Source organism: Nicrophorus vespilloides, unplaced genomic scaffold (genome assembly GCF_001412225.1).
Source record: "Nicrophorus vespilloides isolate i.1.1-1 unplaced genomic scaffold, Nicve_v1.0, whole genome shotgun sequence".
NCBI classification, from domain to species: Eukaryota; Metazoa; Arthropoda; class Insecta; order Coleoptera; family Silphidae; genus Nicrophorus; species Nicrophorus vespilloides.
Genome location: NW_017099791.1, coordinates 394,956 through 419,940, shown reverse-complemented (window position 1 = coordinate 419,940; position 24,985 = coordinate 394,956). Strand labels below are relative to the sequence as shown.

General features: G+C 31.0%; 6 protein-coding genes across 9 annotated transcripts; all 6 read left to right on the top strand.

Moving 5' to 3' along the window:
- The first annotated feature begins 4,369 nt into the window (after positions 1–4,369).
- Positions 4,370–10,368, top strand: LOC108565603 (fatty acyl-CoA reductase 1-like). The gene is made up of 7 exons (XM_017925143.1): positions 4,370–4,549; positions 4,597–4,842; positions 4,893–5,154; positions 5,204–5,396; positions 5,459–5,523; positions 9,566–9,682; positions 10,196–10,368. The coding sequence occupies exons 1-7, from the start codon at positions 4,370–4,372 to the stop codon at positions 10,366–10,368; spliced, it is 1,236 nt and encodes a 411-aa protein (XP_017780632.1).
- A 1,888-nt stretch (positions 10,369–12,256) lies between these two features.
- Positions 12,257–12,739, top strand: LOC108565602 (fatty acyl-CoA reductase 1-like). The gene is made up of 2 exons (XM_017925142.1): positions 12,257–12,436; positions 12,485–12,739. Exons 1-2 carry the CDS (start codon positions 12,257–12,259, stop codon positions 12,737–12,739), a joined length of 435 nt encoding a protein of 144 aa, XP_017780631.1.
- Positions 12,740–14,445: 1,706 nt separating this feature from the next.
- On the top strand, positions 14,446–24,813 carry LOC108565601. The gene is made up of 24 exons (XM_017925141.1): positions 14,446–14,619; positions 14,668–14,913; positions 14,964–15,225; positions 15,275–15,467; positions 15,528–15,731; positions 15,785–16,005; positions 16,730–16,930; positions 17,010–17,147; positions 17,567–17,698; positions 17,775–17,806; positions 18,697–18,958; positions 19,008–19,200; positions 19,519–19,726; positions 20,966–21,238; positions 21,286–21,531; positions 21,582–21,843; positions 21,892–22,084; positions 22,392–22,572; positions 23,182–23,385; positions 23,434–23,679; positions 23,728–23,989; positions 24,038–24,230; positions 24,284–24,487; positions 24,541–24,813. Exons 1-24 carry the CDS (start codon positions 14,503–14,505, stop codon positions 24,767–24,769), a joined length of 4,902 nt encoding a protein of 1,633 aa, XP_017780630.1. The 5' UTR covers positions 14,446–14,502; the 3' UTR covers positions 24,770–24,813.
- LOC108565623 (fatty acyl-CoA reductase 1-like) lies at positions 16,847–17,837 on the top strand. Of its 2 annotated transcripts, none has more exons than XM_017925176.1 (4): positions 16,847–16,930; positions 16,972–17,172; positions 17,233–17,436; positions 17,490–17,837. In XM_017925176.1, exons 2-4 carry the CDS (start codon positions 17,054–17,056, stop codon positions 17,716–17,718), a joined length of 552 nt encoding a protein of 183 aa, XP_017780665.1. In that variant the 5' UTR covers positions 16,847–16,930; positions 16,972–17,053; the 3' UTR covers positions 17,719–17,837. The 2 variants fall into 2 exon arrangements, with proteins under 2 accessions (XP_017780665.1, XP_017780664.1); XM_017925175.1 differs by having other exon boundaries at positions 16,849–16,930; positions 16,980–17,172.
- LOC108565622 (putative fatty acyl-CoA reductase CG8306) lies at positions 18,324–19,784 on the top strand. 2 transcript variants are annotated; one of them, XM_017925174.1, is made up of 7 exons: positions 18,326–18,490; positions 18,547–18,646; positions 18,697–18,958; positions 19,008–19,200; positions 19,262–19,423; positions 19,458–19,465; positions 19,519–19,640. In XM_017925174.1, the coding sequence occupies exons 2-7, from the start codon at positions 18,575–18,577 to the stop codon at positions 19,554–19,556; spliced, it is 735 nt and encodes a 244-aa protein (XP_017780663.1). In that variant the 5' UTR covers positions 18,326–18,490; positions 18,547–18,574; the 3' UTR covers positions 19,557–19,640. The 2 variants fall into 2 exon arrangements, with proteins under 2 accessions (XP_017780661.1, XP_017780663.1); XM_017925172.1 differs by having other exon boundaries at positions 18,324–18,490; positions 19,262–19,465; positions 19,519–19,784.
- On the top strand, positions 21,034–22,652 carry LOC108565621 (fatty acyl-CoA reductase 1-like). Of its 2 annotated transcripts, XM_017925170.1 has the most exons (6): positions 21,034–21,238; positions 21,286–21,531; positions 21,582–21,843; positions 21,892–22,084; positions 22,135–22,338; positions 22,392–22,652. In XM_017925170.1, exons 1-6 carry the CDS (start codon positions 21,059–21,061, stop codon positions 22,618–22,620), a joined length of 1,314 nt encoding a protein of 437 aa, XP_017780659.1. In that variant the 5' UTR covers positions 21,034–21,058; the 3' UTR covers positions 22,621–22,652. The 2 variants fall into 2 exon arrangements, with proteins under 2 accessions (XP_017780659.1, XP_017780660.1); XM_017925171.1 differs by lacking the exon at positions 22,392–22,652 and having other exon boundaries at positions 21,892–22,070; positions 22,135–22,237.
- Positions 24,814–24,985: the final 172 nt, after the last annotated feature.

Genomic DNA, 24,985 nt, shown 5'->3' with positions numbered 1-24,985 from the left:
TCGAACCTCACGAATGTTTTGTTTCGTCGTCTATTGACGACAGTTGCAGTTAAATTGTTAATTATTTGCATAACTTTTTTTACACTTCTTTCAGGAATATTTCCATTAGCAATAGTAGAAGTATTGTCAACAAATATCAAAAAGTTAACAGATTGAACAAAAATAAAAAAGAAATACTTTTATCTAATGAAAAATCAATTGGAGTATTTTCAAAATATTGAAAATTATGAGTCAGAGAGACCTACGGTCAGTAGATCTGCCATCATGTTGTTGGGATCAAAGATATTACCAAGTTATTACATTACAACCACGCCGTACCTGTCGATATGACAGCCAACGTTCTAATTACGTGCACTTTCAATGTCGTCAAGATCAAGTTAATTAGATAAATTATTGTTTTCTGCTAATATAATAACAATAATTAAAATATATTTCTAGATCGAAGGACACCAGAAACTACAACTATACTTCCAACAACAACCCTATTAACTACCATGAAGTCTGGATGCATGCAACAAAAAAACAAACTTTCTTCAATTATTACTGATAACTATTATTAAAATGCGATCAAAATTTTCAATTTCATGTACATTCCATTTCTGTTCATGGATATTCTCCGATTGTTCTCGCAATAGAAAACATAGTTTGTATTAGAACATTCTTGTTTCTAATTAATAATATAATTATTTTAAATAGATATCTACGAGTATATGAGAAAATCAATCAATTCCTAAACGCAATTAACTATTTTTTCAATAAACTATTGGATAATATTTGGGATTCGCTCAGGCAGCGTGATAAATACTTGGTTCCGTTCAATCGATTGGAAAGATTATTTCATTAACATGACATACGGCATCGAGAAATATTTGGGTATTAAGATCAAATTATAATTTACTTTATAATTTGTACGAAATATTCAGTCATACCTAGGCTAATATTTGGAAGTCCGTAATTTCAAGGACCATTTTATCTGTAATCGAATAAAAGAAAATCCAAGAGTTTTTTACTGATTTTTTTGGAACATATTTTGAGAATGTGATGACAACATTAAATCTTAATCATTTCATATACAATTAGCCAAATGCGCACCTTCACCAAATCCATCACCGAATACATCTGCTAAATTTATTCCAGTTTTTTTTTATGTTAACCAGGAAATAGTAAATTTATAACTTGAAATTTCTTCTAAAATATTTTACCTTTTGAGATTCGTCCACTAATTTAGAACCTTTTCCGTATTGGTCAACCAGTTAAATGTTTGAAGACGGAAGAGTTGAGGAGGCATTCGAGTATCGACTGAAGAATTTATTATTTTACTATCTGGTGAAGGTGCAAACAAATGATTTCATCACTCACATAGAACATTTCCGCAATCAGGTTCTGCTTTAATTTAATTACACAACTTCTCGCTGTTAATGATCTTCAGTTTCCAAAAGCGCTTCTATGTCGATCAAAATGAAATTTCCAAAAAAAATCTCATGAAACTCTTCTGTGCTGTTCGATCACTTATAGCATGATTTTCGAACGCGGTACATATTTTTCGCGCAGCGTCAAGAGTTTTGGTGCAATTTGTACTCAAAGAATAAACAACCTGGAATTTACAGATTTATTCGCTGACATTTTATTTTGCTATATTTGCATAAATTGCAGACGTTCATTGCTGTGTTAATGAATAATAAATACAAATGATTATAAACCGATGTATTTTAATAATTTATTATTTAATTACATTATTTTTATGACATCACTAACATATTTTACGACAAATTTAAAAATGAAAAACTAAATCGGAATTATGAATAATTTGAACATTTTTATTTCAGATTATTAAAAATTTATTCTAGTGCGATTAATTTTGTAACAGTCCTTTATACGAAAGTCCCATTTTACACTCAGGACACGAAGTTGTAACATATTTTCTTTTCTTTTTTCACTTCGAACAATATTTGAGCATATATGGCAAATTTATATTTATCTTTTTTTGCCTACTTTTAGTAGATGGAATATTAACTGCTAAACCTAACAGCTAAATGATAAATGTTTCCATTCTTTGTCTCCCCGGTCTATCTGCAGAGTTTTATGTTTATGTAAAATTTGTCTCGCGACATTTATAATACTAATTTTCAAAGAAAATATAAGAAAATTCTAGGAAGATAGTAATAAAAGAAATATTTCTACTACACCTACATTCGAATATTTAATGTGGATAAAATAAATACATGTAGATATAATAAATAAGTATATAGTAAATATATGTGTAGATAACAAATCTTACAATAGTATATAGATTGGTCAATAGTGGTCAACCGTATCACAGCAAACTTCAACAAATCGAACCTCACGAATGTTTTGTTTCGTCGTCTATTGACGACAGTTGCAGTTAAATTGTTAATTATTTGCATAACTTTTTTTACACTTCTTTCAGGAATATTTTCATTAGCAATAGTAGAAGTATTGTCAACAAATATCAAAAAGTTAACAGGTTGAACAAAAATAAAAAAGAAATACTTATCTACCTACATTCGGATATTTAATGTGGATAAAATAAATACATCTAAGTATGATAAATAGTTTGATATAATAAATAAATATACCCATAAAACACGGTATAAAAAAAGATGAAATAATCATATAATATATGTGCATACTGTAATCATAATTAAGTTCAGAGATAACAAATCTTACAATAGTATATAGATTGGTCAATAGTGGCTAACCGTATCACAGGATAATTCATCAAATCGAACCTGAGCCGAACCTCACGAATGTTTCGTCGTCTATTGACGACAGTTGTAGTTAATTATTTGCATACTTTTTTTTTAAATATTGTCAACAAATGTAATATCAAAAATTTAACAAGTAGAACAAAGTTGAAAAAGAAATCGTTTATCTAAAGAAAAATCAATTAAAGCATTTTCAAAATATTAAAAATTATGAGTCAGAAAGACCTATGGTCTATAGTCCTTTGCAGCAAATCTATTTGGTTTTAATTTATTAGTTTCCTTACTGGGTAAAAAGCTGTTTTAGTAGGTTTGATCAAAGACATTACCAAGTTATTACATTACAACCACATCGATGTCCCACGCCGCACCTGTCTATATGTCAGCCAACGCTCTAATTACATGCACCTTTGATGTCGTCAAGAACAAGTTGATTAGATAATTGATTGTTTTTTGCTAATGTAATAAAAATAATTATAATATATTTCTAGATCGAAGGACACCAAAATCTACAACTATACTTCCAAATTTAGTAATAGATGTTTTTTTTATTAATATATATATATACTCTCTCTAATAACGAAGGTTGAATATAACGAAGTGCGCAATTCGAAGAGGGTTTTTTCAAAACATTAATCCTCACCAACTTTTCCCCACATTATGAATACTTCTAACTCACCCGACATATAGCAAACACTGACTTACCCAAATTAAAAGAAAATATATATTGTACAGCCTCGACCAAAAGACATCATTTTTTTTATACAATAATTAAAAATTAAAAATCAAATCAAATGCGTAAATTCAAGGCCCATTTTATCTGCAATATGAAAATTAAATAAAAAATCGGTTAGCTAAGAGTTACTTACTGATTTGTTTGTAACAATCAACGAGAATGTTATGACAACATAAAAAAAGTTTACATTCCAAATTACCGATTGAGATCGTCTGGATGATAATTTCATGTACAATTGGCCAATTAACCTTCACCAAACCCGTCAGGGTTTTCCAAACTATAACTGTAACGGAACACTTTGTAAATCCTGAAATTTTTACAGATAATCTTGATTATTTTGTAGGGTAAGTTAAAACATATAATCAATAATATTAGAAAAAATGAAAAGAAACTGTCATTATTTATTTAGTAATTATTTTATTTCAGATTTTCACGGAACATCTATTAACCTAGAACATGTTTACCGTAATTATTTGTATATATCTTCATTACAGTGATAATCATCATCATTAGATATGTTTTCGAACTGGTTTTGTTACAATTGGTTTCAAGTATTGTCTAACTTTGATAAATATATAAATCAAAATATTCAATTTAATACAGTGAAACAATACGTTTCCATACCTAAATAATTTAGTTCAACATTCATAGAATCTTTTTCACAAATCAATCGAATACATGTATATAAATCAGTTACTTTTTTTAATATTTACATATATGTATTTATTTAATTATACTGGTTAATTATAATGAATATTCGTAATCGATTTTTTCGGACGTATAAAAAATAAACATTTACGACCGCTTTAATGCTGCCCCACCTCGACTTTGCAGCTCCGAAATTGATTATTAGTCTATAAAATCCAAATACGACAGACGACAAAATTCAGTTCTTGTTGATATTTTAATAATGGAAGAGTTTTATAGAAATAAAACGATTTTGGTGACCGGTTGCACCGGTTTTTTGGGGTCTATGCTCGTCGAGAAGTTTTTGCGCATATTTCCCGATCTATCGAAGCTATACCTATTAGCTAGGAAGAAAGGACCGATGAGTTTCAATGAGAGGAGCAAAGAATACTTCGAAGATCCGGTAAGTGCATATATAAAAAAATAAACAATTTAACTTATTTAACAAAGATTTTTGAGCGAATGATTTCCGTCAATCCCAATTACTATGAGAGAGTTCAGTGGATCGAAGGAGACTTAACGATGCCTCAATTGAACTTGTCCAACGACGACTTGCAGGCCATGAAAACTGTGGATATTATTATACATATTGGGGCTTCGATAAATATGCAGAATCCGCTTCACGAGATGATAAAGAATAATTTATTAGGAACATCGGAGCTGCTCAAGATCAGCTTAGACAACAAAAACATAAAAGTTGCATAGTTAATAACTTATTGTGACAACAATATAATTGTTTTTAATAGTGTTTTATGTACGTTTCATCTGCTTTCTCGAATGCGAGGAGATCATGTTCTCGCATCGAGGAGAAGATATACGATCCAGTTTTAAAACCAGAAACGTTGCTGGATATATATAACTCTTTAACCAATGAAGAACTGAATGAAATTGAAAACACGTTAATGCAAGATTGGCCCAATTCGTATACGTTTTCAAAAAATGTGACCGAGTACCATTGCGACACGTTTAATGACCAAATGAGCGTAGGAATCTTCAGACCTGGAAATAGTGAGTCAATACAAAAAAATACAATACGTTTTTTAAAGTAAAATTTAAGTAACTTCCAGTATCTCCGAACCGTTTCCATACTGGGTAAAAAGCAAAGCTGGTTTAGTAGGTGCCATCATGTTGTTGGGATCAAAAACATTACCAAGTTATTACATAAAAAATTCGGCAATATCGCACGCCGTACCTGTCGACATGACAGCCAACGCTTTAATTACATGCACCTACGACGTCGTCAAGAATAAGTTAATTAGATAATGTATTGTTTTCTGCTAATGTAATAACCATAATTTTAATATATTTATAGATCGAAGGACTCCAAAATCTACAATTATACTTCTAACAACAACCCTATTACCTACTACGATGCCTGTATGCATGCAACAAAAGATACATTTTCTTCAGTTATTACTTACAACTATTATTGGAATGCGATCAACATTTTTATTTTCATGTACATTCCATTTCTATTCATGGATATTTTTCGATTCTTCACGCGACAGAAAACAAAGTTTGTATTAGATCATTCTTTATTCTAATCAATAATATAATTATTTTAAATAGGTATCTACGAGTATATGAGAAGATCAATAAATTCCTAAACGCAATTAACTACTTTTCCGAAAAAACTTTGATTGTAGACAACGATAATTTGGAAAATATTTGGGAATCGCTCAGTCAGCGAGATAAGGACTTGGTTCCGTTTAATTTGAGAGTCATCGATTGGAAGGATTATTTCATTAACATGACATACGGCATCGAGAAATATTTGGGCATTAAGATGAAAATTTAATTTTAATTGTTTTATCATGAATAAAGTTAGTAATTATATTTTTTGTTAATTTATATACAAATATACCTCGCCTGATAACGGAACTTCTGTTGTGTCCAACCGTTATTATTACAATTATTATTGTTAATATAGTGTCTCTTAGTCGCCATAATAAATATATACATCAGCATAAAGGTAGCCTTCATCGAGACCAGCTACTGAAAGAACATCGCTCATATTTTCAACCAGACCCAGAATTGGAAAAATCCGTATAGGTGCAGTGACCTGAAGCGGAGCGTCTTATCAAAACCGTGCTTTACTCCTCAAACTCCCACCCCCTTGCTTAGTTAATTTTATACGTAGAATAAGGATTTATAATTAGTCTTAGGAAGAACGCTAAAGAATCAACTACTGGGTGAAGAACCACAATAAAGCAAACACTTTGAAGAATATTTTAATAATAAACCGAAAGTAAAAGTCGTTCAATTCAATATTTACCAAACCTAAGGCTCCACAACAGACAACAGAAGAAAATATCCCACAGTGTCCAGAAAACCATCCCTGGGACACGACACTTCAATATACAAAGTCCCCAATTTCAAGGCTCATTTTGCATGTAATATATTTTTTTAAGATCGCGGTTGACATTAGGTAAGTAATCTTTTCCCGGTGGATAGTTTTGATAATTTTGATTTTTTAATTTTGACACTGAAATGAATGAAGTTCAGCATATGGACCTTCGGCCAAGTCAATGGATAATGACAGTGTTAAGGATATTTGCATATTCACAGTCAAAGGAAATAGTGAAATCGCAGAGCATCAATGTACTATTGAAGTTAACCTACAGACGACAGACAACCATATTATAATGGTAACTATCAACCGGGAAAGATTACCTAATGTCAACCACAATCTTATATTTACTCAATGTTCACATTGATAAACAGATTGTGAATAAAATTACACGACATAAAACAAAATTTGATTTCTACTAGATTTTAAATTTAATTTTAAATAAATTCATGCAATGGAGGGTTAATAATGATTGTAAATATATTCGGAATTGGGAGTACCATAGGAGCGTGGAATGGCTTAATGGGGATTTGTCGCAGAAAGGTTTGAAGCTAAGCTCTGGAGATCTTAAAGCTGTGGAGGATGCCGAAATCGTTCAACACATGGGAAGTTCTTTGAATTTCATGGATGAATTTCCAATAATGTTGCAGATAAACTTGTTTGGAACGATGGATTTACTAAAAAATTTAAAGAATTCCGTTAACTGCAAGCTAATATAAATCTGTTTCATATTAAATTTTCTCGAAAAAATCCATTAAATTACAGTGTTTTCTTCGGCGTATTCTATATTTTGCTATCTCATTGAAGAAAAGGTGCACATTCCAAATTACCGACCTGAAAGCTTAATAAAAATGATGAACTTATTATATATAAGAGGAGGTATAATCTGGATAATCATTTGTTGTATGATTGGCCACCTTCAGCCTTCAGCAAATCGATCATCGAGTACGCAAGCAATAATTACGACATTTATTTTCCAGTAGATATATTTAGGCCAGGAAATAGTAAATTTATAACTTAACTTTCTTAACTTTCTTAACTTTCTTAACTTTCTTAACTTTCTTAACTTTCTTAACTTTCTTAACTTTCTTAACTTTCTTAACTTTCTTAACTTTCTTAACTTTCTTAACTTTCTTAACTTTCTTAACTTTCTTAACTTAACTTTCTTAACTTTCTTAACTTTAACTTTCTTAACTTTCTTAACTTTCTTAACTTTCTTAACTTTCTTAACTTAACTTTCTTATAACAAAAATACATTTTTAGTTGAACAAAGTGCAAGTCGGTGATTCTGGACCCATCACTATTCAATCAAGAAACTTATTGTCCAGCTGTTATTTGGTGAAAAATGTCAACTCGCATTCGATCCCCGTTAATTTTACATCTAACGCTTTATTGGTAGCTGCATGTCAAGTTGTTACAGACGGATAATAATTATAAAAATAAAGATAAATCTTAATAGTCAATCAAGAAATAAAAAGAAAATTACGTATCTAAACTACGCAAGGTTACAAAACTTTATACATTTTTTTAGGAAAAACGTTGCTCAAGTCTATAATTATACATCTAATGACAATACATGTTCCATTAGCGATTCTATTGATAAACCATTGGACAAAATACTAACAGACTAACAGAATTATAGTTTGTATATATTGAAACAGTATACAATAACTTACAGCCGTGCATTGTTGTTTGATTTGATGTTAATTCGTAATGAACTTAAACCGAGGTATTTTTCATTTACACCTTACTACTCACCATTTTTCTTGCATACTTCTTTCAGATTTATTACTTTAGCCAATAATTACAATTATTACCTTAGCCAATAATTACAATTCCACAAGAAGTTGACTATCGACACTCACAATATAATCAAAGATGAAAAATATTTGCTTTTTTATATATAGCTTTCAAATATGCGTCATTAATAATAATTGTATTTAACAACTTTAACATAGATGAAAAAAACTTTAATTTGATCTAAACAACTTCAATTGGGAAGAGTATTTCCAAAATCTTGGAAATAGAGTTAAAGTTATTAAATTTTGATGAAAATAAATAAGCCGTATATTGTGATTTGATATTAATTCAGTCATTTGCATATATTTTAAATAATTCATTCACATATATTTCATTTTGTAATGAATGGAATAAATTAACAATCTCAATGACAAGTTAATAGTTTGAACAAAAATAGAAAAAAATACTTGATTTTGATCTAAAGTAAATAAATTGGAAAAAGCATGCATTTCCAAAATGTTTAGAAATTTAGAAATTGTATAGAAGATTTTTAAATTTATTACAAAAAATCCGATCTAATTAACTTAAAAAAAACTCAATTTATTGCAACTTTCGAAAATAAGTAATAGACAATTAACGTCTATATAAATGGTAACACTGCACAATGATTTATAATTTCTTTCTTGTCGTAATTGCCAATGTAATTTCTGTTTAGTCATTTGTCCATTATTTTTATATATGTTCCATTTAACAGTTTGAGCAAAAACGAAAGAGATTTAATGAACTTCAAAATGTTAAAAATAAACATAAATTACAAAAATTTAGAATAATAATCCTGATATATATATTTATAAGTGTAATTAATTATAATTAATTCCAATAATTTAATGCAAAAATTGAAATGAATTCATATATTTATAGGAAGCGAGGAAGGACTTGGAACGTGATGGAAATTGTAATGTTAAGAGAATGACGGAATGGTCAAGATCGAGTACTTGAATATCCAGGTCAACTAGATCTTCCTGTTGAGGCGCCATGACCTTCATACCTACGCACGAACAGCAAGTACGCGAATAGTACATAGGTCAAAAGCCTAATTGCAAAAAAAAAACATCATTTGCCACAACTAATTTGCAAATAGCGTTCCACCACAATTGAATTAGGTCAATTCGATCTGACAAATTCAATTGCATAAAAAAATACTTATAAAAAAATGTTTAAAATAGAAATAAAGACTGCCACGAGCTCACTAATAATTAGTATTAACGCAATATGGACTTTGTTGCATCAATGCATGAATTATAATCCTATCACCTATGTAAATTCTAGATATGATAGGCGACGGAATTCAGTTGACAATGGAAGAGTTTAATAAGAATAAAACGATATTCGTGACCGGCTGCACCGGTTTCTTGGGCTACATGCTCGTCGAGAAGCTTTTGCGAAGTTTTCCCTATATATCTATTTGTTATCTAGGAAGAAGGGAAAGATGAATTTTATTGAGAGGAGCAAAGAATATTTCAAGGATATATATAGATAAAGAAACGTTACACATTTTTTAATTTAACGTAGCTTTTTGAGTCAATGAATTCCAATTATTATGAGAGAGTCACTTGGATTAAAGGATTTGACGATGATTGATTTGAACTTTTCCAACGACGACATGCAGGTGATCAAAACTATGGATATTGTTATTTGTCTTGGAGCTTCGATAAAGCTGCAGAATCCGCTGCACGAGATGATCAAGAATAATATGTTAGGAACGGCGGAGCTTCTCAAGATCAGCTTAAACAAAAAAACATAAAAGTTATATAATTAACAACCTGTAGTAACAAAAATGTACTTGTTTTTCTTAATGTTTCATGTTCGTGTCATCGGCTTACTCCAACGCGAGGAGATCTTGTTCTCGCATTGAGGAGAATATATATGAACCAGTATTAAAACCTGAAACATTGATAGATACATCTAAAGGTTTAACTGACGACGAATTGGATAAAATTGAATGCACCTTGATGCAAGATTGGCCCAATTCATACACGTTCACAAAAAACGCGAACGAGTACCATTGCGACACATTTAAAGATCAATTTAGTATTGGAATCTTCAGACCTGGGATTAGTGAGCCAACATAAATAAATACAACTCGTTTCTTAATGCAGATTTTTAGTAACTTCTAGTTTCTCCAAGCCGATTCCATTTTGGGCAAATAGCAAAGCTGGTCTATTAGGTGCAATCATGTTGTTAGCTTCAGGGATAGTACATAGTTATTATATGAAAAGAACGGCGATTACGCACGCAGTACCTGTCGATATGACAGCCAACGCTCTAATTACTTGCACCTACGATGTCGTAATGAATAAGTTGATTAGATAGTTGATTCTTTTTTGCTGGTGTATTAACCATGATTTTTATATTTATAGATCGAAGGACACCAAAATATACAATTACATCTCGAACAACAACAACTGTTACCTACTACGATGCATGCAATTATGCAACAAGAAACAAATATTCTTGTTTCAAAACAATAATGCCGCTATTTTAAATAAGTATCTACGATTATATGAGAATTTCAACAAATTTATAGACGCGATCTAGTACTTTACCAACAAACCTTTGGTTGTAGACAACGATAATTTGGAAAATATTGGGATTCGCTAAGCAAGTATTATAAAGAATTGGTTCCGTTCAATTTGAGAGTCATCGATTGGAAAGATTATTTTTATAACGTACCTTGGAGAAATTTTTATTGGTATAGAAAAACTAGCTCTCAGAATTCAAATACACAATCATCACACACTTTCTCTATTCGAACTTCCTCCCAGTAGCTGTCTCAGGCTAAAACCAAAAATTAAAATGCCATTCCCTCCAGCTGAACTAGTGCAGAAACTTGAATCTGATGTTCCCATTTTCAATGATCTTACTGAAAACATTAGCCCATTCTTTCTGTGATATTCCATATTCCAATTTCTTTCTTATTTATATTTCTTAGTGTCTATAAAATGTGTATTAGGTGTCCTTTAAAATGTGTAATCTTAATGTTTTCTAAATGTGTACTTGTCTAAATGTGTTCTTTAAAATTTCTATTCATGTTCTAAATCTCATCCTGATTTCAAGAATGTTCTGTTTTTACTCTACAATGTGCTTCTATCCTATAATGTTATTTTTTTTAATATTCATCAAATCTAACCCTTAAACTGCATGCTGAAAGAGCTTAGGCTTAAGCAGTATGAATACTATGTAAAATTCAATCATGTAAACCACTTCATATATGAATAAAAACATTTGAAACTATCTATTGGTATAGTATTAAGATGAATGTTTAATTTTATATTTTATAATTTGTACGGAATAACATAAGTTAATTTAGTTATAGTTAATTTATATACAGTCAAAAGTAGGTTATTGTTACTTCTAATAAGAAAGGTTTAATATAAGTAAGGAATTTCAAAGCAATATGAAAATCAAATAGAAGAGCGGTCAACCAAGACTTAATTACTAATTTGTTTATAACAATTTTCTGGAAAACACTGTCATAGGACTTTCCTACCTATTTATTTATGGATTGCAGCTCGATGCCACGTTCAATCAATAAGGTACATTTTATGATAAAAGGCCACCAAACAATGTTAGTCAGGGGCACTAGAGTTAGTTAGTTCCGTCCCAGATAATATACATTAGAAACGCAATTGAAATTTATTGTTCTAGAAAACAAGTCACTAAGAAATGCTTAGAGATCCTTGAGATTAAGGCAAACACGGCCACAATTTCTACTACAAAAAAAAACAAAACAATAAAAATTAAGTTATTCAAGCAGCTCTTTACATTATTGAATTGAAATAAATTACGAAAATGTGTGTTAAATGAATATTCATTCGTTCTTTCTATAAAATTGACTGATTACATTAACTATCAACTAAACATGGCCTTTGTATATATTGCATCAATTATAAGCCTATCACCTATATATGATCCAGATACGATAAATGAAGGTATTCTGTTGTTGTTGGTATTTCGAAAATGGAGGAGTTTTATAGGAATAAAACAATTTTTCTAACCGGCGGCACTGGTTTCTTGGGCTCAATGGTCGTCGAGAAGCTTCTAAGAAGCTTCCCCGACATAACGAAACTTTACTTGTTGGCTAGGAAGAAACAAACAATTAATTTTATGGAGAGAAGCAAAGAATACTTCAAATATCCTGTAAGTGCACGTACAAAGAAAAATTTAACATTTTTTTATTTAACGAAGGTTTTTGAGCGAATGATTTCCATGAATCCCAATTACTACAAGAAAGTCTGTTGGATCGAAGGAGACTTGACAATGCCTCGTCTAAACTTGTCCAACGAAGACATGCAGGTGATCAAAACCGTGGATATTGTTATACATCTTGGGGCTTCGATAAAGATGAAGAATCCGCTTCGCGAGATGATCAAAAATAATTTGTTTGGAACGGCGGAGCTGCTCAAGATCTGCTCAGACAATACAAATATAAAAGTTATATAATTAACAACTTATTTTAACAATAATATAATTGTTTTTAATAGTGTTTTATATACGTTTCATCGGCTTACTCCAACGCGAGGAAATCTTGTTCTCGCATCGAAGAGAAGATATACGAACCAATATTAAAACCAGAAACTTTGCTGGATATATCTAATGGTTTAACTATTGACGAATTGGATGAAATTGAAAACTCGTTAATGCAAGATTGGCCCAATTCATATACATTCATAAAAAATGTGGCCGAGTACCATTGCGACACGTTTAAAGATCAAATGAGCATAGGAATCTTCAGACCTGGGACTAGTGAGTTAACTGAAATAGACGCGATATGTTTTTTAATACAGATTTTCAGTAACTTCCAGTTATTCAGAGCCATATCCAGTTTGGGTGAAGAGTAAAGCTGGCATATTAGGTGCTATTATTCTGACTGTAACAAAGGTACTACCAAGTTACTACGTAGATAAAAAAGCAATGTCGCACGCCGTACCAGTCGATATGACAGCCAACGCTTTAATTACAAGCACTTATGATGTTATCCATAATAAGTTAATTAGTTTTTTTTCTGCTAGTATAATTATAATCATTTTTATATTTATAGATCGAAGGACACCAAAATCTATAATTACACTTCCAACAACAACCCTATTACCTTCCACGATAGTTTCATTATTGCAACGAAAAATAAAGGCACTTCAATTATTACTTACAACTATTACTGGAATGCGATCAAAATGTTTACTCTTTTGTATCTTCCATATCTATTGATGGATATTTTTCGATTCTTTACACTGCAAAAACCAAAGTTTGTATTAAAATATACTTCATTAAAAATAGTAACATCTTTATTTTATATAGGTATCTACGATTATATGAGAAAATCAATCAATTCTTAGATGCGATCTTCTATTTTAGCAACAAACCGTTGATTGTGGACAACAATAATTTGGAAAATATTTGGGATTCGCTCAGTCAGCATGACAAGGAATTGGTTCCGTTCAATTTGAGAGTCATCGATTGGAAAGATTATTTCTATAACGTGCCTTACGGCATCGAGAAATATTTGGGTATTAAGATGAAAATTTAAATTGTTTGTTAGTTTTTGTTTATAATTGGTTCGAAATAACATGAATAAATATAGTTATATATATTTTTTATATACAGTCAAACCTATGCCAATAACAAAGTCCACAATTTGAATGTACATTTCACCATTTCACTATGCTTCTTCAACTTTACAACTTTAACCCATTAGATAATTTAATACTGATTTATCTAAGAATAAGCAAAGGATTTCAAAATTTCAAACGAAGAGCCAGTCAAAAAGTTGTTACAAAAAAAGCAGAGAAAATAAAACATTATTTTTCAAAAAACCTTAAGTTTTCAAGTATATCCTATTGTTCTTTAATAAATAAAATTGATAATAATGATAGTTCTTGGATTGGAGCAACATATAGCCAGCATTTGTACTAGAAAATAAAATAAAATGCCAAAATAAGAATTAAGTTAACTCAATCAATACATACAAAAATGTCTTAAAAAATGATGCTAAGCAATTGTTTATGACGGAAGGTAGTAATTACTATAAATTGACTGATTACAATTCTGAACGTTGTATTCATTCCATCAATTATAATACTATCAGCTATATAAAATGCTGGTACGATAGACGAAGGTATATAGTTGTTATTGATATTTTGAAAATGGAAGAGTTTTATAGGAATAAAACAATTTTTGTAACTGGTTGCACCGGTTTCTTGGGCTCGATGCTCGTCGAGAAGCTTTTGCGAAGCTTTCCCGACATAACGAAACTCTACTTGTTGGCTAGGAAGAAGGAAACAATGAATCTCATCGAGAGAAGCAAAGAATACTTCGAAGATCCTGTAAGTGCATACATAAATAAAAATGAAACAATTTCTTATTTAACGAAGATTTTTGAGCGTATGATTGCCCTGAATCCCAATTACTATGAGAAAGTTCAGTGGATCGAAGGAGACTTGACGATGCCTAGTCTGAACATGTCCAACGAAGATATTGCTGTTATCAAAACCGTGGATATTGTTCTTCATCTTGGAGCTTCAATAAAGATGCAGAATCCGCTCCACGAGATGATCAAGAACAATTTGTTAGGAACCGCGGAGCTGCTCAAGATCTGCTTAGATAACAAAAACATAAAAGTTACATAATTAACAACTTATTGTAGCAACAATGTAATTGTTTTTAATAGTGTTTCATATACGTTTCATCTGTTTACTCAAACGCGAGGAAATCTTGTTCTCGCATCGCAGAGAAGATATACGAACCAATATTAAAACCAAAAACGTTGATAGATATATATAACGCTTTGAGTGACAACGAATTGGATGAAATTGAAAAAACGTTGATGCAAGATTGGCCCAATTCATATACGTTTTCAAAAAATGCAACCGAGTTCCATTGCGATACGTTTAAAGATCAAATGAGCATAGGAATCTTCAGACCTGGGATTAGTGAGTCAACTGAAATAAAAATGTTCATATTCTTAATACAGATTTTCAGTAACCTCCAGCTATTCAGAGCCATATCCACTTTGGGTAAAGAGCAAATCTGGTATGTTAGGTGCTATTATTCTGATGGGCACAAAGACTGTACCAACTTTTCACCAAGATAACTTGGCGATGTCACATGCCGTACCTGTCGATATGACAGTTAATGCTTTAATTGCATGTACTTATGATGTTATCCACAATAAGTTAATTCAAGAACTTATTTTTTTCTGATAGTATAATAACAATTATTTTAATATTTATAGATCGAAGGATACCAAAATCTACAATTATACATCTAACAACAACCCTATTACCTTCTACGAAGGATGCATGATTGCAACAAAGAACAAACTCACTGGAGTATTTACCGAAAACTATTATTGGAATTTAATCAAAATATTTATACTCATGTATATTCCATTTATGTTCATGGATGTTTTCCGTTTCTTTACAAGACAAAAACCAAAGTATGTATTAAAATATGTTTCTTTCAAAACAATAATTTTATTATATTAAACAGGTATCTTCATTTATATAAGAAAATCAATCAATTCGTAGACGCAATCTACTACTTTGCCAACAAACCTTTATTTGTAGACAACGACAATTTGGAAAATATTTGGGATTCGCTCAGTCAGCATGACAAAGAATTGATTCCGTTCAATTTAAGGGTCATTGATTGGAAAGATTATTTCATTAACGTGCCTTATGGTATCGAGAAATATATGGGTATTAAGATGAAATTTTAATTTTTACTTATTTTTATATAATTTATAAGGAATAACATAAATAAATTTGGCTATAGATCGGTTAAAGTTACCTCTGATAACAAAATCCGTAATTACATGCCTGTTTCACCTGTACTAAAATAATTAAATAAAATGGATTCAAAGAAGTGTTAGTTGGTTCTAAAAAAATTAAAAGAAAATTTGTTTTGTTGTATGGAAAAGGGCATCATGGGCATCTAAGCGTATTTCTTTGAACTAAGAAGTACACATTATTTTTCTAATCATACCACCAGTTATAGTTTCTTTGTAGGAATGAGGATGTTTACTAATTATAAGATACTCCAAATTTAAGTTTATTGTATTAAAAATGGATTAACATAATTATTTTCATTATTGAATTGAAAACATAAATCGTGAAAACGTAAGTCATAACATAACAAAATAGAAATTTCTATGAAATAAATATTATTTACGAATAAACGCATATTCAATTCTTTCTCTAAAATTAACTGATAACATTAACTATCAACTCACCGTGAACTTTGTATCTATTTTTTTAATTATTAGCCTATCCGCTATATAAAATACAACGCAATATAACAGAATTCAGTGTTAATTGTAAATTCTAGAATGGAAGAGTTTTATAGGAAAAAATCTATTTTGGTGACGGGCTGCACCGGTTTCTTGGGCTCGATGCTGGTCGAGAAACGCGAGGAAATCTTGTTCTCGCATCGCAGAGAAGATATACGAACCAATATTAAAACCAAAAACGTTGATGGATATATATAACGCTTTGAGTGAAAACGAATTGGATGAAATTGAAAAAACGTTGATGCAAGATTGGCCCAATTCATATACGTTTTCAAAAAATGCAACTGAGTTCCATTGCGATACGTTTAAAGATCAAATGAGCATAGGAATCTTCAGACCTGGGATTAGTGAGTCAACTGAAATAAAAATGTTCCTATTTTTAATACAGATTTTCAGTAACTTCCAGTTATTCATAACCATATCCAGTTTGGGTAAAGAGCAAAGCTGGTATATTAGGTGCTATTATTCTGATGGGAACAAAGACCGTACCAAGTTATCACCAAGAAAACATGGCGATGACACATGCCGTACCTGTCGATATGACAGCTAACGCTTTAATTGCATGTACTTATGATGTTATCCACAATAAGTTAATTCAAGAACTTAATTTTATCTGATAGTATAATAACAATAATTTTAATATTTATAGATCGAAGGATACCAAAATTTACAATTATACATCTAATAACAACCCTATTACCTTCTACGAAGGTTGTATGATTGCAACAAAGAACAAAATCACTGGAGTATTTACTAAAAACTATTATTGGAATGTAATCAAAATGTTTATACTCATGTATCTTCCATTTATGTTCATGGATGTTTTCCGTTTCTTTACAAGACAAAAACTAAAGTATGCATTAAAGTATGTTCCTTTCAAAACAATAATTTTGTTATATTAATTAGGTATCTACGTTTATATAAGAAAATCAATCAATTCCTAGACGCGATCTACTACTTTTTCAACAAACCTTTGTTTGTAGACAATGACAATTTGGAAAATATTTGGGATTCGCTCAGTCAGCGTGACAAAGAATTGGTCCCGTTCAATTTAAGGGTCATCGATTGGAAAGATTATTTCAATAACGTGCCTTATGGTATCGAGAAATATATGGGTATTAAGATGAAATTTTAATTTTTACTTATTGTTATATAATTTATAAGGAATAACATAAATAAATTTGGCTATAGATCGTTTAACGTTACCTCTGATAACGAAATCCGTAATTACATGTATGTTTCACCTGTATATAATTAAATAAAATGACTTTATCTAAGAGTTACTTGGTTATAAACATTTTCAAAGAAAATTTGTTTCGTTATAAGAAAAAGGGCATCATAGGGATCTTACCGTATTAGATCAAATACAAATTACTTTTCGAATCATACCATCATTTATAGTTTCTTTGTAGGAATGAGGATGTTTACTAATCATAACAATGATACTTTTTATTCGAAGAGCTGCAATAGATTTTCTGCTTTAATAAACATATCAAAACCAAATCTCAAATCAAGATACTCCAAATTTAAGTTTATTATATTAAAAATGTAATGAATGTATGAAAAATGTAAGTCATAACATAACAAAATAGAAATTTCTATGAAATAAATATAATGTACAAATAAACGCATCATCAGTTCTTTCTCTAATATTAACTGATAACATTATCTATCAACTCACCGTGAACTTTGTATCTATTGCATTAATTATTAGCCAGTCTGCTATACAAAATACAGCGTAATATAAAATAATTCAGTGTTCATTGGAAACTCAAGATTGGAAGAGTTTTATAGGAAAAAATGGATTTTGGTGACCGGCTGCACCGGTTTCTTGGGCTCGGTGCTCGTCGAGAAACTTTTGCGAAGTTTTCCTAATTGAGAGAAGCAAAAAATGCTTTGAAGATCCTGTAAGTGCATATAGAAATAAAAATGTACAATTTCCTATTTAAAGAAGATTTTTCAGCGAATGATTGCCTTGAATCCCAATTACTATGAGAAAGTCTGTTGGATCGAAGGAGACTTGCCAGTGCCTCAAGATTTGCTTAGACAACAAAAACATAAAAGTTAAATAATTAACAACTTATTTTAATAATAATTTGATTGTTTTTAATAGTGTTTCATGTACGTTTCAACTGTTTACTCTTACGCGAGGAGATCTTGTTCTCGCATCGAGGAAAAGATATACGAACCAATATTAAAACCAGAAACTTTACTGGATATGTCTAATGGTTTAACTAACGATGAATTGGATGAATTTGAAAATACTTTAATGAAAGATTGGCCCAATACATATACATTCACAAAAAATGTGACCGAATACTATTGTGATACGTTCAAAGATCAAATGAGCATCGGAATCTTCAGACCTGGGACTGGTGAGTAAACTGAAATAAATGCGATATGTTTGTTAATATATATTTTCAGTAACTTCCGCTATCTCCGAGCCGTTTCCTACCTGGGTAAAAAGCAAAGCTGGCATATTAGGTGCTATTATTCTGTTGGGAACAAAGCTAGTACCAAGTTATTACGTGGATAAGAAGGCACTATCACACTGCGTGCCTGTGGATATGACAGTCAACGCTTTAATTACAAGCACCTATGATGTTATCAGCAATAAGTTAATTTTATAATTATTTTTTTCTCAGCTAGTATAATAACAATCATTTTAATATTTAAAGATCGAAGGACACCAAAATCTATAATTACACCTCCAACAACAACCCTATTACCTTTTACGATGGTTTCATGATTGCAACAAAAAACAAGTGCATTTCATTGATTACTTACAACTATTACTGGAATGCGATCAAAATGTTTCTACTCATGTATCTTCCTTTTGTATTTATGGATATTTTCCGATTCTTTACACTACAAAAACCAAAGTTTGTACTAAAATATTCTTCATTCAAATTAAAAACATCGTTATTTCAAATAGGTATCTACGATTGTATGAGAAAATCAATCACTTCTTAGGAGCGATGTTCTATTTTAACAACAAACCTTTGGTTGTAGACAACGATAATTTGGAACATGTTTGGGATTCGCTCACCCAGCGAGACAAGGATTTGGTCCCATTTAATTTGAAAGTCATCGATTGGATAGATTATTTCACGAACGTGCCTAGCGGCATTGAGAAATATATGGTTATTAAGATGAAAATTTAATTATTGTAATTTGTATGGAATAATATGATAAATATAATTATAGCTATTTTTTGTTAGTATATATTTTTTTTATGTAATTTTATTTACAATCTGTTTATTAATGTGAACATTGAATAAATTTAAGATCGCAGTAGACATTAGGTAGATAATCTATCGCGGTGGATAGTTACCATTATGATGATTTTTTATTTGTAGGTTGGCTGTCGTCTTGTAGGTTAACTTCAGTAGTATATTGATGCTCTGCGATTCCACTATTTCCTTTGACTGTGAATCTGCTGCTATCCTTAACATTGTCATTGTCCATAGACTTGGCTGAAGGTCCATATGCTGAACCTCATTCATTTCATAGTCCATCTGTGATGAACAATGGCCCTATAGCTGTAAGCACAGAGAGGGCTCACAGAGCGCCTGACATGACCAAGCTTTGAACTTATGACCACTGGCACGTGGGTAGGGTGACATAACCATTTGGCTATTAGTCGCCCGTTAGTATATATACAGTCATATCTTGGCTGATAATGAAGCTTTAATATAACGAAGTCCACAATTTGAATGTACATCTTACCAGTAATAAGAAAGTCAAAAAGAAAAGCTATTTTGTTTTGTAACAATTTTCAAGTTTTGTTGTAAGACATGGGATATCCTTCAGATTTTAACACATTGGTCACATACATTACTGTCAAAGTAATTTTTCATACAGCAAATACTTCTTCCCAGTTTTGATCATTGTATCAGAGAGTTATATAACCATTTCAAGCTTATTCGTCAAACAATAAGTAATTTAATTGAACTAGAGCAGGAGTCTACGAACTGAGGATGTACTAAACATGTTTTCCAATTTAAATATTGTAAATCTTTGAAATATTTCTACCTTTGAAAACAATATTTTTTCACACTAATGAACGTAGTCGATAAATCAAGTAGACCTCCAAGATAATAAGTAAATTACTCTAAAATCCGCATGCCCCAATTTTGATGTTATTGTATCAAAAATGGAACATCATTTTTACAAAACCTGAGGTTTTCAAACTAATCCTTTTATTGTAAAAAAAAACAATTGAAAATATTGATAGTTCTAAGACACAAGTCAATAAGAAATTTTTACAATTCAGACTGAGGTAAAATATGGCTAGTCTATAACTATAAAACAAATTACCAAGCCAAAATAAATTAACGTAGTAATTAGTATAAAATTGATTGATTAATTTATTCACCAAGCACTTTTTAGATTACATCAATTATAATGCTATCAGCTATATAAAAACCAGATCCAATAGACAACGGAATTCAGTTGTTGTTGGTATTTCGAAAATGGAAGAGTTTTATAGAAATAAAACCATTTTCGTGACTGGAAGCACTGGTTTCTTGGGCTCGATGCTCGTCGAGAAACTTTTGCGAAGCTTTCCCGATATATCAAAACTCTACATGTTGGCTAGGATGAAGGGAACGATGAATCTCATTGAGAGAAGCGAAGAATACTTCAAAGATCCTGTAAGTGCATATACTAAGAAAAATTTAACATTTTTTATTTAACGAAGGTTTTTGAGCGAATGATTGCCCTTAATCCCAATTATTATGAGAAAGTTAGTTGGATCGAAGGAGACTTAACGATGCCTCGCCTAAACTTGTCCGAAGACGATATGGCGATTATCAAAACTGTAGATATTGTTATACATCTTGGGGCTTCCATAAAGATGAAGAATCCACTCCACGAGATGATCAAAAATAATTTGTTTGGAACGGCGGAGCTGCTCAAGATCTGCTTAGACAATAAAAACATAAAAGTTATATAATTAACAACTTATTTTAGCAATAATATAATTGTTTTTAATAGTGTTTCATGTACGTTTCATCTGCTTACTCGTACGCGAGGAAATCTTGTTCTCGCATCGAAGAGAAGATATACGAACCAATATTAAAACCAGAAACTTTGCTGGATATATCTAATGCTTTAACAAACGGCGAATTGGATGAAATTGAAAACGTGTTAATGCAAGATTGGCCCAATTCATATACATTCATCAAAACTGCAGCCGAGTACCATTGTGACACGTTTAAAGATCAAATGAGCATAGGAATCTTCAGACCTGGGACTAGTGAGTCAACTGAAAAAATACCATTAGTTTTTTAACACAGATTTTTAGTAACTTCCAGTTATTCAGAGCCATATCCAGTTTGGGTGAAGAGCAAAGCTGGCATATTAGGTGCTATTATTCTGACTGTAACAAAGGTATTACCAAGTTATTACGTGGATAAGAAAGCGATGTCGCATGCCGTACCTGTCGATATGACAGCCAACGCTTTAATTGCAAGCACTTATGATGTGATCCAGAATAAGTTAATTAGTTTTTCTGCTGGTATAATTATAATTATTTTTATATTTATAGATCAAAGGACACCAAAATCTATAATTACACTTCCAACAACAACCCTATTACCTTTTACGATAGTTTCATTATTGCAACGAAAAATAAGGGCACTTCAATTATTACTTACAACTATTACTGGAATGCGATCAAAATGTTTACTCTTTTATATCTTCCATATCTATTCATGGATATTTTTCGATACTTTACACTACAAAAACCAAAGTTTGCATTAAAATATTCTGCATTCAAAATACTAACATCTTTATTTTATATAGGTATCTACGATTATATGAGAAAATCAGTGACTTCATAGAAGCGATTCTGTATTTCAACAACAAATCTTTGATTATAGACAACGATAATTTGGAAAATATTTGGGATACGCTCAGTCAGCATGACAAGGAATTGGTTCCGTTCGATTTGAGGGTCATCGATTGGATAGATTATTTCAACAACGTGCCTTACGGCATTGAGAAATATTATGGCATTAAAATGAAAATTTAATTTTTTTACTTTTTGTTTTATAATTTGAAGGGAACAACATGAATAAATATAGTTATAACTAATATGCATTCCTGTCCAAATTGTGTTACTTACATCAAATACAACTTTAGAGTGATTTCAATCATTTAATTGAAATAGAGTTTAAAGAACCGACGCAAAAATTTTCGATGTGAAGAATTTTCCACTTTTATGAACATATAAACAAAGATGGGGAAATGAATTTTATTATCATTTCATCAAAATTTTGCATCATTTATTCGTGAAAATTTTTAAACCATTGATGATTGGTTTAAAAATTTTCAAAACATAATTATTTTCATTATTGAATTGAAAACATGAGTAATAAAATAAAAGATAGAAATTATGTTTTCCATATGGCTCAAACAATAAGTTTTGTAAATGTCTAAGGAATGAATGTTAAAAACTTGTTTATGATACACGTATCATAGGTTCTATATAATTAACTGATTACAACTATCGAGTCAATTTGTTGGAATTTGTTTACATTCTATCAATAATAAGCGTATAAGCTATACAAAATCCAACGTCGTATAACAGCAGTCAGTGGTTTTTGGAAACTCAACGATGGATGAGTTTTATAGGAAAAAATCGATATTGGTGACCGGCTGCACCGGATTCTTAGGCTCGATGCTCGTCGAGAAGCTTTTAAGAAGCTTTCCCGATATATCGAAACTATACTTGTTGGCTAGGAAGAAGGGAACAAAGAATGTTATTGAGAGGAGCAAAGATTACTTCAAAGATCCTGTAAGTACATATACAAAGAAAAATTAAACAATTTCTTATTTAACGAAGATTTTTGAGCGAATGATTTCCTTGAATCCCAATTATTATGAGAGAGTTCAGTGGATCGAAGGAGACTTGACAATGCCTCGTCTGAATTTGTCCGACGACGATATGGCTATGATCAAAACCGTGGATATTGTTCTTCATCTTGGAGCTTCCATAAAGATGCAGAATCCGCTCCACGAGATGATCAAAAATAATTTGTTAGGAACGGCGGAGCTGCTCAAGATATGCTTAGACAACACAAACATAAAAGTTACATAATTAAAATCTACTTGTATCGATAATACATTTTTTTAATAGTGTTTCATGTACATTTCATCTGCTTACTCAAACGCGAGGGAATCTTGTTATCGCATCGAGGAGAAAATATATGAACCAATATTAAAACCAAAAACGTTGATAGATCTATCTAAAGCTTTAACTGACGACGAATTGAATGAAATTGAAAACACGTTAATGCAAGATTGGCCCAATTCGTATACGTTCTCAAAAAACGCAGCCGAGTTTCATTGTGACTCGTTTAAAGATCACATGAGCATAGGAATCTTCAGACCTGGAATCAGTGAGTTTACTACAAAAAAATATACATGTTTTAATGCAGATTTTTCAGTAACTTCCAGTTATTCAGAGCCATATCCATCTTGGGTGAAGAGCAAAGCCGGCTTGTTGGGTGCTATTATTCTGATGGGAACAAAGACCGCACCAAGTTATCGCATGGAAAAGACGACGATGTCACACGCCGTACCTGTCGACATGACAGCCAACGCTTTAATCACATGCACCTATGATCTTATTCACAATAAGTTAATTAGATAATTCTCTACTAGTATAACAATAATTATTTCAATATTTAAAGATCCAAACACACCAAAGTCTATAATTACACCTCCAACAACAACCCTATTAGCTTCTATGAAGGTTGCATGATTGCAACGAAGTACAAATACGCTGGAGTAGTTACTCAAAACTATTATTGGAATGCAATCAGATTGTTTATACTCATGTATCTTCCATGTTTATTCATGGATATTTTCCAATTTTTTACAAGGCAAAAACCAAAGTTTGTATTAATTTATTCTAGTTTCAAAACAATAATATTGTCATTTTAAATAGGTATCTACGATTATATTATAAAACCAATCAATTCCTGGACGCGATCTACTACTTTAGCAAGAAACCTATGATTGTGGACAACGATAACGTCGAAAATATTTGGGATTCGCTCAGCAAGCGTGACAAAGAATTGGTTCCGTTCAATTTGAGGGTCATCGATTGGATAGATTATTTCGAGAACGTGCCTAATGGCATCGAGAAATATTTGGGCATCAAGATGAAAATTTAATTTAAATTTGTATAATTTGTATGGAATAACATGAATAAATTTAGTTACAGACATTTTCTTGTCAATTTACTTTTTTTTGTCAATATCTTAAACAATATTATTATAGGAAAATAATAAAATTCACACACATTCACATTATAGATGATGTCTAGTTACATAAAAAATAAATTATTTACAGCTTATAAAAAGTCTATATAAATTACTAATCTACAAATT